The 15,356-nt window shown below is 40.5% G+C and overlaps 1 protein-coding gene across 2 annotated transcripts; it reads left to right on the forward strand.

Moving 5' to 3' along the window:
- The first annotated feature begins 3,415 nt into the window (after positions 1-3,415).
- Positions 3,416-12,617, forward strand: LOC118098104 (alpha-synuclein). Of its 2 annotated transcripts, none has more exons than XM_035141569.2 (6): positions 3,416-3,848; positions 4,085-4,207; positions 4,817-4,846; positions 6,838-6,980; positions 11,050-11,121; positions 11,900-12,617. In XM_035141569.2, the coding sequence occupies exons 2-6, from the start codon at positions 4,087-4,089 to the stop codon at positions 11,915-11,917; spliced, it is 384 nt and encodes a 127-aa protein (XP_034997460.1). In that variant the 5' UTR covers positions 3,416-3,848; positions 4,085-4,086; the 3' UTR covers positions 11,918-12,617. The 2 variants fall into 2 exon arrangements, with proteins under 2 accessions (XP_034997460.1, XP_034997459.1); XM_035141568.2 differs by having other exon boundaries at positions 3,422-3,739.
- The last annotated feature ends 2,739 nt before the right edge of the window (positions 12,618-15,356 follow it).

Below are 15,356 nucleotides of genomic sequence, written 5' to 3' on the forward strand. Positions count from 1 at the left end.
AGGGTCGTCACAACATGTTCTTATGGCTTGATCATTACTGATGATTTTTAAAAAAACAGCACAGCAACAGGCTGTGCAGGGAAAATGACAAGAAAAGTCCTGATCAGCTACTTTCACGTGTCTTTGACTGTTGTTCATCGATTCACAGAGACAAAAAAAACAATAATTCTTCATCACCAAAATGATGTATGGTGTTAGAACAGGTCTGAGAAAATGAGTCTTCCATAACGATCCATAGGAGCGCAGTCGACTGTGAGACAAATGATAATGCTTTACTGGCACCGCTGCACGCCTGACCTAAAAAACACTGAAATAAAGATCTGTACAGACTGCAGTGTCAGGGTCTTCCTTAGATACAATGGAATAAGGTGAGGAAACTCAGTAAATATATTAATTGATACTGAGTCATTGCTCTAAGTGAAGTGTACGATGACACGTCTGACAGTTGATATGTATGAGTTCAACCAAAGGTTAAGATCTGATCTGTCTGGTTGAATAATTCAGATCAGTGATTCCTAATGAGGGCTTCTTGTATCTGCACTGTCTGGTGCATAAAAAGACTGTGTAGAATATGTGTAGAAGAAGATTATGATTTAATTTTGAAAAAATAAATGTATGCCCATAAATTGTGTCTGTTGTAAAACCAGAACACCTGTTGCAAGTGAGAGTCCATTAAAAATAGTTGGCATTACCTAAAAATAGGTTTTGTAGATTCTCCTACATGCTGTTATTCAACTGATTGTAAAATGCAACTTCACCACTAGATGGCACTAAATCCTACAGAGTGAACCTTTAAAATGTCCAGCTTCTGCTGCTCCAAGTGGTCTAAATTAATGTAAATCAAACCAATGAAATCAGTGGTTGCTCAACTATATAAATATGGAACATAAAATGTCCATCAAATAGTATCCAGTTAATATATGGTCACTTTTATCCATTTGCTCTCATTCAAATTTTCTAATCTGTATATTTGTCTCTTTCTTTCTTCTCTCTGTTTATTATTTTACGGTCAAATTAAAGACTAAAAGACAAGATATTATTCTAAGAGACTCACAGAAACAATATAGCACATATATTTAATTTAATTTGATGTTTTCTCTCGAGACTTAATCAATATAGTAACATATTATATGACCTGTATGAATTATCCTGATTCTGTCTGAGGAAGAGTTGATGCTACATTGCTGTTCGTGTGGAATCCATCACATCCTTTAAATGAGGCGGTGCGCTGCTGCCTCGCCACCGCCTCACACTGAGCCTGGATATCACCAGCACAGACAGTAATGAGCCTGCTCGTGCTCCGTAGCTCGTGATAAATGGCGCGGGGCCGTAACGACTCTGGTCCCAGGCATGTGACTGACAGTACGGCGATGGCAGGACTCGGCCCAGTGATGCTCTGAACACTCAAACACAAAACTAAATGGTGTTTTGATGCAATTGAAAGATACTGATTTCAACCCTCCAATCAGAGCATGATGTTCATGATGTTCTGCGTTGTCATTCATCTTTGCATTTAATTGAACATTTTCCCTCTGTGAGCAATTTAAGCTTTTATTTAAAGACAAAACCATTCGAAATGTCCTTGAGTAAAATTCTGCTGTCACCCTGAAGAGGATCCGCTCTAATAAAAAGTCTCTATTGAGGTGATTACTGTGTAATTTGTGCTTGTTTTGTTTGTTAATCACAGGTTAGGTTTCGGTCTCTGGTGATCCAATGGCCTCCCACTGAAACAGCTCTCATTATGTCGTGAAATCAGAGACTAAAAGCTGGTGGTTTTGCAGCTGAGCCTGCGTTCCTGACCTCACTGAGGAAGAAGTAGCGAGTCTCTTAAGACCGGGGACGAATACGAGCATCAAACCATGACAAGCAACAATGGAGAGAAATCACTGCCAGTGTCTGTGAGGAGGATGGTGTGGATGGTGATTCAGAGGCAGAAAACGTAGCAACAGACAGCGGGGACGTGGAGTGGGGGGGGACGAGTAGAAACCTACAGAGCAGTGGCGGAGGAGAAACTTTGAGGCCATCTGGTTTCCCAAAGAGGAGATGACAACTCCAGCACTGAGGCTCAATGAGTAATGCTCAGAGTGACTTCTCAGTGCTTTTCACCAGCATTTATCATCGGGGGGGGGGCTATTTAACTTCTCACATTTATGAAATACAGTATTTCTGGCCTTTTTCAGGTATTTTCAGTATATTTATTAAGGAATAATCCATGTGCTGCAGACAATCTGAACCAAAATCCCAAATTAACATTTATAGCAGCAGTTTTGATATTAAACGGATGATTTATTGTTGATTATAACTGGTACCACTTTAGAATAAAGTACATTTAAAGGCTTTCAACTGTTAGTAAATCATTCAGTATTGCTTTATAGATCTGTTTCATTTGAATCCCGTGAGCACTGGTGGTGAAGCGATGGAGTATCAGCGTTTACAGCTGCATTCGTGACGATGAATAATCCAAACAATAATCAAAAAGCTGTCAGTGTGAATAATGAGTGTATAAAATCTGATTCAGCATGAGTCACTTCTAACATGGCCTTTTAATTTACAATACAAAAAAACGGAGAAAAAAGCCGGCTGTGCATCTGTTGTTAACGTCTCGCTCACATGTGGGAGCTCTGAACAGTCCAGTGGTGTTGTGTTGTGTAATTACTCTGCCACTAATTAGCAGTTCGGCAGCAGATGCATTCAGCCCACGATGATTGTAAAGATCCTGCTGCACCTACACACTGTGGGCGACCCACATACACGCAGAGAGAGAGAGAGAGAGAGAGAGAGAGAGAGAGAGAGAGAGAGAGAGAGAGAGAGAGAGAGAGAGTGAGAGTGTGTGTGTGTGTGTGTGTGTGTGTGTGTGTGTGTGTGTGTGTGTGTGTGTGTGTGTGTGTGTGTGTGTGTGTGTGTGTGTGTGTGTGTGTGTGTGTGTGTGTGTGTGTGTGTGTGTGTGTGTGTGCGTGCTCGTTTTTTGTTACCTCTTCAGGACCTTTTTTTAGCATCAACACTCACCCTGTCAGGACCAGTAGACCTCACAGGGACCAAAGCCTGGTCCTAATGAGGCATAACTTCATTTCTGAGCTGCTGGTGAAGGTCATGGAGACATGCTGACTGTCTAAACAGTCACATCATGGGGACTTGTCTTCCTTATGGGGACTTAAAGCAAGTCCTCTGTGACATAAATCACTACATCTCAGGTGAAGACATGGTATAAGGTTAGGTTTAGATTTAGGCAAGGTTTAGGTAAAGGGCTTAAGACGAAGCACCCCAAATGAGTGTTACGGGTTAAGGTTCAGGTTAAGGTTAGGGGCTGGGGAATGCATTATGTCCTCACAACTATAGAGAGACGTGCATGTGTGTGCGTGTGCGTGCGTGCCTGCGCGTGTGATTGTGTTGCAGACACACGCACACACACAGAGAGACAGCAGAGCATCTCTTCTTCTTCTCTCGCATCAGCAGCATCACGGAGTATCATCGCTCCTTCTCCATCACAGAGGCGTGGGAGGCGTCTGTCAAACCTGTGGAGCGTCTTTCTGTCTGTGTGTCTGTGTCTCTCTCTGTGTGTGTGTGTCTCCCTCTGTCTCCCTCTGTGTGTGTTTAGAGGACATCACACACACACACACACACACCCTCTGTAGTAGTTTGGTGACAATAAACCGGTTGTGCAGCTCCTCAGGGTGAGAATCTCCGCTGTCATCCCGGCGCACTCTCGGTCTGCGGGCTCAGAGGAAGTTGAAGCAAACAGGTGCGTGGTTCGTTCTTGTTCCTTCCATTTCTCATCATTTCCTCATTTTTACATCTCTTCGTTCCACAGGATCAGCGGCTGCCGGGTTTTATTTCCCTCGTCGTGATAGGTGCGCTTCTTTTTATAACCTGGATATACTAGTAAATCCATTCATTGGCTGCGGGCTGTACGCACAGTTCCTACAGGTGGATGATCAGAGCAGGGTTCTTACAAACATGTCAGGGCGGTGCCATGCTTTATTTCTGCCATCGTTTTTAACACCGTGAGCGCGTTTTCTATTTCTACTCAGTGCCTCCGTGTGACCGTGCGTGTGTGTGTGCGTGTGCGTGTGTGTGTCTCGAGCAGCCATGGACGCGTTCATGAAGGGTATCTCCAAAGCCAGGGACGGGGTCGCGCTGGCGGCGGAGAAGACCAAGCAGGGAGTGTCCGGAGCGGCTGAGAAGACGAAAGACGGGGTCATGTTCGTCGGTGGGTGCTGGATGTTTATTTGTGATTTTCATTTTTATTTGAAGATTAGACAGAAAGATTTAAAGATGTTGTAATAATATAATGTAATATAACATAATATAATGTAATATGATGTAATATAAATCTATCTATCTATCTATCTATCTATCTATCTATCTATCTATCTATCTATCTATCTATCTATCTATCTATCTATCTATCTATCTATCTATCTATTTATCTATCTATCTATCTGCATAACCACATATCCACCCATCATCCATCCACTGTATTTATCCATCGATCTATCCACCTATACATCCATCTGTCCACCCATCTATCTGTCCATCTATCCACCAATGCATCTATCCATCCATCATCCATTCACTGTATCCATCTATCTATCCACATATGTATTTATCCATCCGTCCACCTATACATCCATCTCTCCATCTCTCCATCTCTCCAACTATCAATCCAACTATCTATCCATCCATCCATACTCTGATTATTATCATGACCTATTGAGTTTGAGTCTGAATGTATCTTGGTGTTTTCAGCTGTTACTGTTGTCTTTTGGAAGCCTATTCATATTTTGGACTAATGAGCTTCGTCTACATTTTCTTTCAGGTACCAAAACAAAGGATGGCGTCACAACAGGTATCAGCATACACACATTAATGCACACCTAAGTGAATCTGTAACATTGGTTCCATTGAGAACTAGAGGGACACTCTATAGAGTGCATACTGTACCTCCGCCAAGGATCCCCTAATGAAAACTAATTTAAATTCACCAGATCCAGATTTTTTGTTTTTGCGTCATCCTGCTAACTATCAAATGAACAAACAAATAAACACAGAGGAAAACATAACCAGCTCGAGGGAGGTAAAAACTAACATGTATTTACATGTACAAGCTCATCTTGTTACCATCCAAGAAATACTTTGACAGTAATAAAGGCAAAAAGAGTATAATCCATGGTTTAACGTCACTGGGTCCTCTGGTGTGCAGTAAGAGAGTTGTATATCGTAACGCTGCAGGTGAGTAAGTGTCATATTTCACCGCCCAACTCAACACGAGCGGTCTAATCCCCCGTGGGCCAGGCAGGGCTCGCCATTCTTCACACATAACAAGCAGAGAAACCAAGGGACACCGCCTGCTGTAGGCATCCAGGGACAGTGCTGTATCCTGGTATCCTATTCATCACTGCAAGTGCAGTCAATGTTTTGGAAACTGGAGTTATGAGACAAACACAGGATGTCTTATTAAAACCTCAAAATAATGGAGAACAGATATCATCTTTTCTCTCAGTGGGACGAATTGGCCCACGTTAGATCCTTGATCTGTCGCTGCTTTCAGGACATAAATTATTATGTGTAACACTGATGGACTCAATTACCTATGTTGAGCATTTCTTACCAACCATTTAGGGTAAAAGAAAATAAAGTAATGTCTTATCATGTCCCCCATATCATCAGTTGTATATATCTACCAATATTTCCAGATGACAAATGTTGAAATATTGTATCAGAGGCTTGAAATTATCGTATTTTGGGGGAAATAATTGTGTGCCAGTTGTATTCAAGAACAATGATAACAACACATGAACAATAAATAAATTATTATTCTTATAAACAAATTATTCTTTTATAAAACAAATAGCAAATGTTAAGAATTGTCTGGGAAGACAACATGTGAGAAGAAATGCAGAAAAAACGCATGATCCACATTCACATACATCATCAAGCGTAGCAGCTGTAAGATCAATATTTCTCAAACTGATTGTTACAACTCCTAACACTATGAGAATTTTGCTATAATTACATCACACAGATGGGGAAGATTATTGTACAAATATTATCTACCAGTCATGAGGACACTTATATTTTATCCAGGATTATTTTGGGCCGACCTGGAGGTTAGTAATCACTGTTGGAGAAGACACCATCACAAGACATCACAGCACAGTAGTTTTTAGCAGAAGCAGAATGTGATAAAGCGCTTGTAAAAGAATCAGAGGAATGCTATGAATGTGAATGTTGATTGACTTCAAGAATCTTATTAACACAACATGAGAAAGTTGACAGCTAAAAATTCACAGTAGACAAATGTAAAACCTGAAATGCAAAACCACACTGGGCATTGTTCATTAGATAATTAAAGGTGGGGTGAAACTGTAGGAGAGTTCTGAAAGTAAAACACCTGCAGGCTGTTACTGGGGTTTCCCAGGTAACTCGATGACATTAGAGCTGATGAACCTGTTTATCGACTCAAACAGGCAAAACAACAACAAACAGTTAAAAGCTCTTTATTGTGTTTTGATATTTCAGATCTATTTTCAAGTGAGGGTATTAAAAAAGAAGAAATACAGATGATTACAGTGTTGACTCATGACGATCTCCAAGTTTTTTTTTTTACTTTAACCATCATAATTTGAAACCCTGTATGAAGACGAGTGTAAAAGAAACACAGAGTAGTAAATAGTCATTTGTATTTCCTGTTAAAAATAAAATCGCTGACAACTTGAAACAAGTCACTAAAGGGCAGCACCACTCAAATTACATTTTCTTCACCGTGGAAACCTGCTAGTCCTCACGGGTATTGAGACTCTGAATTACCTTCCCTCTTTTCTTCTGTTGTTCATTCAGTCGCAGGTAAAACTGTGTCTGGGGTGTCTCAGGTGGGTGGAGCGATGGTTACCGGGGTTACGGCTGTGGCTCAGAAAACTGTGGAGGGAGCAGGCAACATTGTCGCTGCCACAGGATTGGTCAAGAAGGACCCGGCCAAACAGGTAAGAAAGATACCTTTGATTCAAAGTCAAATATTATACATTTTTGTCAGAAGCTTAAATACATGTTTTTACTTGAATTGAAATTTTTTGTGTCAATTAGGAAATTGTCCTATTGTGATAGCACCCCCTAGTGTTCTCTTGTTGACAATAACAGTTTTGATTGGTGCAATATTTTTTGTGGGCAGACATTAATAATAGTTCTTAACTGGCAGGTTTGGCAGCTTGTTATTGTTACCCTTTGCTAATATCGTGTCGGCCTACTTCATAATGAACGTTATTACTTTGTGTAATCTAAATCGCAAGGTCATGCTGCATTCAAGTAGCAGTTATACCTCGTGAAATACAAACAAAAAGCTTATAGTTCCTAAAGAAGAAGCTAAATAAAATGTTATGGTCTAATATCAGCCATTCTGCTAATGCTCACCAAAATTGGAGCCAGGAGGTTATGAACCCTGTCTCCTCCATATTAGCAGATGGGACACAGAACAAACTAAAAAGTCAAAGGAGATGTCAGGCAGATTTTAAGTAGTTCTTTTTATGCTGATGTTTTTTAGTGTTAAGTGTTAATTTTTCTGGTGTGTTTGGTTTTGATTAGTTGTTTATGATATAAGAACGGGGTGAAATGTCATGATTGACGGCTGAGCTTGACTCGTAATTGGTTGAGCGTGTGTATGGGCGGGACCTCAATACCGCGGCGCCACACCACCATCACTACTGCACTCCAAGTGACATCAAATGTGCAAAATGGCGGCACCCATATCTGGGATGTTCTAGCTTCACTTTTGTACGATGGGAGGAAGTGGAGAGGCGTTGTCCATCTTTATATAAAGTCTATGACGTGTTCTATTCAGTAGCATCAACTGACAACGCCAACCCTCAACTGTTGCCATGGTAATGACAACCCAAAGGCTCGATGACTTTTCCCACAAATATATGTTCATAAAAATATTTTGTTCAGATTTAGAAATAGAGATATATGTAGGCGTATACACAAAGGCTGCCGTATCATTATGCTTAATATTAGTTTCTTCCCATAAAGTGTCAAGAATTCAAATTTCAGATTGACTCACAACATGCACACATTCAAAGGCATCTTTACAAAGGGCAGTTTACAGCACAGCGCATCAATCCATTTCATGCCGCTGGCTGCCGGCTGTAACTCTTCACTGTATCAAAATGGCCTCCTGACCTTGAGTCATTTGTCATCACTTCTCGTTTCTGATGTGTGTCTTTCTTCTCTGAAATGAAAGCCATTATATATTGTTAGCTTTTCCTGCATTGTTCATCAGTCAGTCTCGCCTTTGTTTGTCCAAAGGTGGAAAGGAACGCATTTCACCATCGCAAACAATTTACCGATGCGATGCAACACACACACACACACACACACACACACACACACACACACACACACACACACACACACACACGTTTCTATTCCCATCAGGGTCTATTCACGGTCAGGATCTTCAGTTTCTTACTTTTCTGGAAATTTGGGGTTTATACAGTTACAGTCCACAATTTAAAAGAAAATCTAGATTACAGATTAGTTACCTGATAAAATGTAGGGAATCATTATATTTAATATTGTATCTTTAAAATCACAATAACATAAATGTTTTCAACTAAACCACAAATAGTATTGTACATATTAAATAACGTGTGGAGTGGGTTTTCACATTAAAACACTAGGCACAACTAACGTTTAACATCACATGTGCAATAATATTGAACATGTAATTAATTCACATGAAAAACCAAATGTGAAACCTCATATAAAAGTGTTTTTTGAACATGAATTCACAAAGTTTGCAATGGGTAAGGGTACATTTTTAAAACTACTAGTTCAATTTATCTGTGATTATTCTCGGCCATCCAGGTCATAATATCATTAGGAGTTATACAAGTGTACATAGATAACAGGACTTGCTTGTGTTTCTTGAGGATGTTTCACCTCTCATCCAAGAGGCTTCAACAAAATTAAAAATTAAATAAAAGAGTAGAAGTTCCCACAGTTTTAGCATTGTGGAGCAATTATTTTACAAGTAGGTCTACTTTGTTTGTATCTCATGAGCCTACTTGGGGGCACAGATGAGGCGATACACACTGTTCATACTTTTTTGGTGGGAGTAATGCAAGTTTTTCAATATTCACAATAATCTGCCCAATGCTTTATGAGGAAGGAAATGCATTCATGCTTACAAGAAAACCTTGTGGGGCGCCTTTATTTACAACTGGCAGAAAGATCCTCACCTTTGATCCATGCTACAATTGCATTTACAGTATTAACTTGGTACGTGAACTCATCATTCAAACAAGACAAAAAAACGCAGCAATCCCTGTTTTTCTTTTGTCGAACCACACTGCGATACATCCGGATTAATAAAGTGTAATTTGATTTCTGGAATCACCGTCGCCTCTCGTATCGTCCCTGTGAGTCGCAGGAGATAAGTCAATCAAACATTTCCTTTCGGCAGCGTGAACCTCGTTGTCTAATGTTTGTTGTGGTGCTCAATCTCCCGTCCCTTAATTAGAGGTGAAACACGGGGGAATCCATAACAGCAAATTTAGACATCAACCAGCCGCAGCAGCAGCAAGCAGCACACACACACACACACACACACACACACACACACACACACACACACACACACACACACACACACACACACACACACACACACACACACACACACACACACACACACACACACACACACACACACACACACACAGCTCTGTTTTAATTGGCTGAGATCAGGGAAAAGTACCCTAAGACACCAAAGAAATTATATTTTCCACAAACATCGACTCTCTTTGTTGTGTTTTTCTCGACAACTAATCATAGTCCCCCTGAGAGATTAAACAGAGAGGGAGCTCCACCTGTGGATGTGATCAGCCTCATCGTGAGGAATCCTGACAAGCCAAACTGGCAAACACAACAAACAGATGGACAAACAGACACACAGCTGACTGACTGAAAGGAGGATGATGGGCTGACTGATTGAGGAATGAAAATCCTGGCATTCCCAGCGCGAGATTGACGTGCAGACAGCGGCGGATTGACCTCATTTAACCGCCGTCTCCGGGCGGCTCGGTCATTAAACGTCATTAATATTGATTTGGTTTGAAAAATTGATGCCAGGTTGAGAGAGAGCCCATCAAAGATCGTCTCCCACGTCTGACGCACACACATAAACGGTGGATGGTCGGACGCTGAGCCTTGATTAATCCCCTCATCTGGTTGTTTCACTAATTCATCAGCTGCTGGTGACTCACACCCGCAGACACAAAGGCCAGAAAGGTAGAAGGAAAACACAAAGTGGCCTCATACAAACACGTCTTATTGCCCAGGTCTTTTCAGAGACATGCAATAAAAGAGGCCACTGTAACTCACGTCCCCAGGAGGTGATTCCTGCTTGAAAGTTGCTCTCAAACAACACAGTCGTTGTAGGAAGAGGCTCTATTTGATTTTGCTTTGAAGAGATTGTGGTTTACACAGATCTTTATGTTGGATTTGTCTTTAAAAATGGCCGAACAAATCTTAAACTTCTGGCCAAAGTTTAATCGGACCACGGTAAATAGAAATGGCGGCGTTTATTGGCGTCTCACTGGCTCTGCTGAGAGAACAGATGGAGGCGGCGAATGCGACAGCAGGAGGAAAAGGTGCAACAACTGGTTTCAGGTTATGTCGGCCGCCGCATGCACACGTCAGCGCTCTGTGACCGCTCGCCATTAAGGAAGGTCATTTCAATGGCACGGTGTAATCAAGGCATCCTTTGTGCTAGACACGGGAGACGTCGCCTCGCCACCGCCCTTCATTAGCGCCTCGTTTCTTCCACAGCAGCCCACTCACTCAATATGACCAATAATCATAATGACTGCAATGAAAACGAGTGCAAGAGCTGGGGGGGATCCTGTGCATTGTTTAGATTACGTCTTCTTCTGTCGCTCCGACATATGTTGTCCTTCTGCACGCTCTTCTGAACGTTTTCTCTCAAGTATGACAAAAGAAAGCATCCAAACCAGTCCCACGTTACAGATACTGTGCACACTTTTTGTCTTTTTCCAGAGTGATGAGGCCTCAGCAGCACAGAACATGGCAGAGTCACCGGTGGATACCGACCCTGCTGACGCTACAGAGGTGAGATGGTGATCTCAAGCTGCAGGAACAGTTGATAGACTGAGCCGATTGTCAAATAGTTTATGCAACATTCAGTTGGTTATTTATCAGACCACCTTAAATCCCCTTTAGCTTCTGTATTGTCACATATTTTCACATCAAATGATTATTAGCTGTGGTTTTTTTTGGGGGGGGTGGACGAATTCAAGCAAGGGTTTTTGCAGCTAAATGTTAAATGTTAAACACTAGCTCACGGTGAAGTGCAGTTTTGTGATGTTACTTCAATTCCCATCAGACTGAATCATTTTTAAGATAAATTCATTAAAATGTAATCATCAACAATAAATAGATAATAAATAATTATTAATAAATAATTAAGAGGCATTATGGTGTAAAAAATCTATTTTTTGTGCACAGTAACAATACATAAATGCACAAAGGGATACAGGATTAAAAGTAGGAAAATGTATTTTTCAAACCAATAAAGCATAAAAGGTTCCATACTCATACCTGAAGACCCTGGTTTTGTTCTGGTTTAGCCTTAAACTGAACAACTGTACAAAGGTTAAGGATTAAGGGGAATAGAGGAACATTAATATTTAAATTACTTCAAACTGTTTAAACGTTTAAAAAATATATAAGCAATAACATCTTAAAGGTTGTTTTGACATTATTTGGTTGATACAGTTTCTGAGGTTTCTATCATTACGCTGTCTGGAGATGTTTGATTCAAGGTTAAACTGCTCCCATCACAGGACGGTGAACTCACAGCCCACCTCTTGTCCCTCTTCTCTCTCAGGAGGACTCTGATGACTAAACTGACTGAGAGCTTCACAATCAAAGATCGATAATCAATACATTCCATGTCGCTCTGCCAAGTCCCGTCGTGCCTCGTTTTGGTCCTTTATGGAGTCTGTGCCCAATGTCTGTGTGTGTGTGTTTTGTAACGTATGTCTGTACAGCAGTAAATGTGTAAGTGTTGTAGAGAAAGTGAGATGTTGTGTGTGTGTGTGTGTGTGTGCCTTTTGCACATCAGTCCTGAGACGGAGCTCGAGTGGGTGTCGTCTGTGACCAGCTGTCATTAACAGTGAATCCCTCCCACTGAGAAGGCCACCTGGTCAGTGTGTGTGTGTGTGTGTCTGTGTGTGTGCGTGTGATTGTGTGTGTGTGTGTTTTCCGTCAACTGTGTGGTCAATAACTCAAACATGGAAATATACCACGACGTACCACTTCAAGCACCTAAGTGTCTCTATATGAATCAATGACTTGCAGTGATGTGGTTGAGATGAAAGCATAATGATATCCTCTATTTTTGCCTGTCACTGTTTTTTGCGGTGGACTTTAAAGTGCTGAGCTATTTGTGCATTCGTATCTTTTAGTTTATTGCTGCTATAACAAGTATATCTCATACTGAATGGACTTTTGAAAACCAAGAGCATGTAAACTATTGTTCCGCTTCATCGCTGTGATATGAATTTATTTGGGTTTTAAATGTGGAATAAAATACGTGGAAAGTGGTTGTTTTTGTCATGTATCATGTGTGTTAACATGTTTTTAATCCATCGCTTTGAGGAGCAATGACGACAAACGTGTATTTATCGACCAAAGGATGTTAATGGAATGAGGTAAAACAAATGATCATGGATTAAGTTTTATCACATAATAATAGCAACAACAAAAACATTAACTCGCATGGAAATAGCAAATAGGACTAAAGTCGCCCTGAGGCAATGGAAACTGTTTTCATCCCTCATACCCCATGCCACTCAGCCATGTTGTAAACTCTTACACATTAAAATATAATGACATGTTTCTGCTGAGTCGAGTGAGGAGAAGAAGCCTGTGAATTCTTTCAAGAAGCAAAATCACATGTGGCAAAAAGCCAGAAAAAGATAGATGAGATGATTTATCTCTAAAGAGCCATAATTATTGGTTTAAAGTACGGTGGCCCCTGAGGACAAACCAGCGGTTAAGCAAAAGCACAAACAGAAACATCGCTCCTCTTTCAAAAATGCTTCAAACTGTGAAACATATACGTACAGTGATGTATATGTGGATTAGTGTTGTGTACGTGCAGCCACTTCCTGTTTCCCTTAATGATTGTGTTGTAACCATCGTCTGTGTTTGAGTGTTTGTTGCATTTCCCCCTAATTATTGTGTTTTGAATATTTCTTGTGTTTTACAGTTTGCAGCACTTTTGTCTCTGCCAAGGAAATTATATTTTCACCCCTGGTGGTTTGTTTGTTTGATTGGTATGTGTCCGCAAAGACATGGAAACATTTACTTTGACAATTCTATAACTGGAGACAATAACTTCATTATTTAGCATCTTAGAAACCCATTCGGTTTAATTTGTCTTTTTCAGGGTGGTGTGTGATTGTGGTTTCCTTAAAGTCTGTTAATCTGCACCATGACATAACTCACCGTATATAAATATACAAAGCAACATTTACATAATCTTTTCAGAGTAGTTGCCATGACAACTTTCTATATTTCTAAAATAATTGATTTCTAAAAGAGTGCTACTTATGTTAATAATCAACACAAACTAAGCACCAATAATCTGAGAGCGGTAAGAATTTCATCAAGATATCAATGTATGTACATTTCTGTGTAACCACACTGGTGTTATTTCAGACTTCAGAGGGTTAATGAGTTACAAAATGCACATAATGCTTCAAGTAATTTTCAAACCTTTTCAACACATTCAATCCTCTTTACACAGGACATTCAAACCTCTTCATTCTCTTTGGTATGTATAGAGAATCTTCACTATGATTTCATGATAATTAAAAGAGGTTATTGATGTCACGGAAGGAGCATGTGTTAATGTGTTTTAATTTTCATACACTGTGTCAAACACGGCGAGCAACTCCCCCTAGAATCAACACGAGTAAATGAAGTTGATGTAAACACAGTGACGCCTGAACTCAGTCATCTGATCCTCCTGGTTATTATCTCATGAGCCGGTGGAACAACAGAACCGCCAGTCAATCCCCTGACAACAGCAGCAATAACGTGTGTGTCTGTGTGTGTGTGTCAGTTGTGAAACAATCATCTGGGACACAACAGAAGTGTTTGTGAACCAATCACAAGCTGCTGTTTTCAGGAGTTCATTATGTTACAATGTTTCATAAGAGGAAATGTTTTTAGTATTTGTTGTAAAGGGGAATAATAATCCTGTCTGTAGCCACTAAACCAACCAGTGTTATATTATAATAAAGCATGTTGGCCTTGGCTGAGCGCTGCACCCAGCTGCAGGCTCTACAGTGTGGAACAAGAAAGACAGAGGCAGACATGTTACCAAGGTCCGTCCTCGCAGGCGGCTCTGATTCTTTTCCTCCAGGAGACAGTTCTGCTCCATTAACACCACAACCACTAAATGTGTCTTCTTGAGAAACGTCTGCCTTTTCTTTTAGTCCCATGCACAGCATCTCTGTGGTATGTTGTTTACTGACGTCCCAGAGTTGGTTTGTTTTACCTCCAACAAGACGGTTTATTTTCTGTCCATGTGTTGGTTTGTTGGTTGATTTTTCAGCTACAAAACTACAAAATGGATTTCCACAAAACGTAGTCGTAGGATTGGACATGGGTGAAGAAAAAAAACAATAAATCATAAAAAGATTCATCAAAAAAGATTCAAAAGAAGCATATCTAGGATTTTTTCACTTTCTTTATCATGGTGAGGTTTATGGGGATTATTCATTTTTGGGATCTGTTTCGAGGACTGATATCTTTTGTAGGTTTATGTTTCATCCTGAGTAAGTCGCACAGATCGTTCACCACTGAAAACCAGACCAACCAAACTTTAACCAGCTCTTCCTGTCAGACAAGTCAGACTATAGGTGTGACTAGTGGGAACCAGTCAACCTTTGAGTGACTGCTTCCTGTTTGAATTCTTTGTGTCAGGTGAACAGCAGGTGTGATCACGTGTTTCTCACTGGCATCATCCGGAAGATGAACAGCTAAAGATCGTTTGAGTCATAAACGACTTTAAACACAAAACACTGCTCCTGGTATTCTCTGTTCAGAGCAACTTTAATTTTACACATTCCTGCAATCGTTCGTGTGTGTGTGTGTGTGTGTGTGTGTGTGTGTGTGTGTGTGTGTGTGTGTGTGTGTGTGTATTCTCATTTAAAGTAGGAAAACTCTCTTCTCTCTGTGAGGACACGCACTGAACAAAAACGTTTTTGTGTAACAGAACTACCAGTTTCACATATTGAAACATGTAAGAAGGACAAATGAGGATTTGAACT

The sequence above is a fragment of the Hippoglossus stenolepis genome, chromosome 18, assembly GCF_022539355.2.
Source record: "Hippoglossus stenolepis isolate QCI-W04-F060 chromosome 18, HSTE1.2, whole genome shotgun sequence".
NCBI classification, from domain to species: Eukaryota; Metazoa; Chordata; class Actinopteri; order Pleuronectiformes; family Pleuronectidae; genus Hippoglossus; species Hippoglossus stenolepis.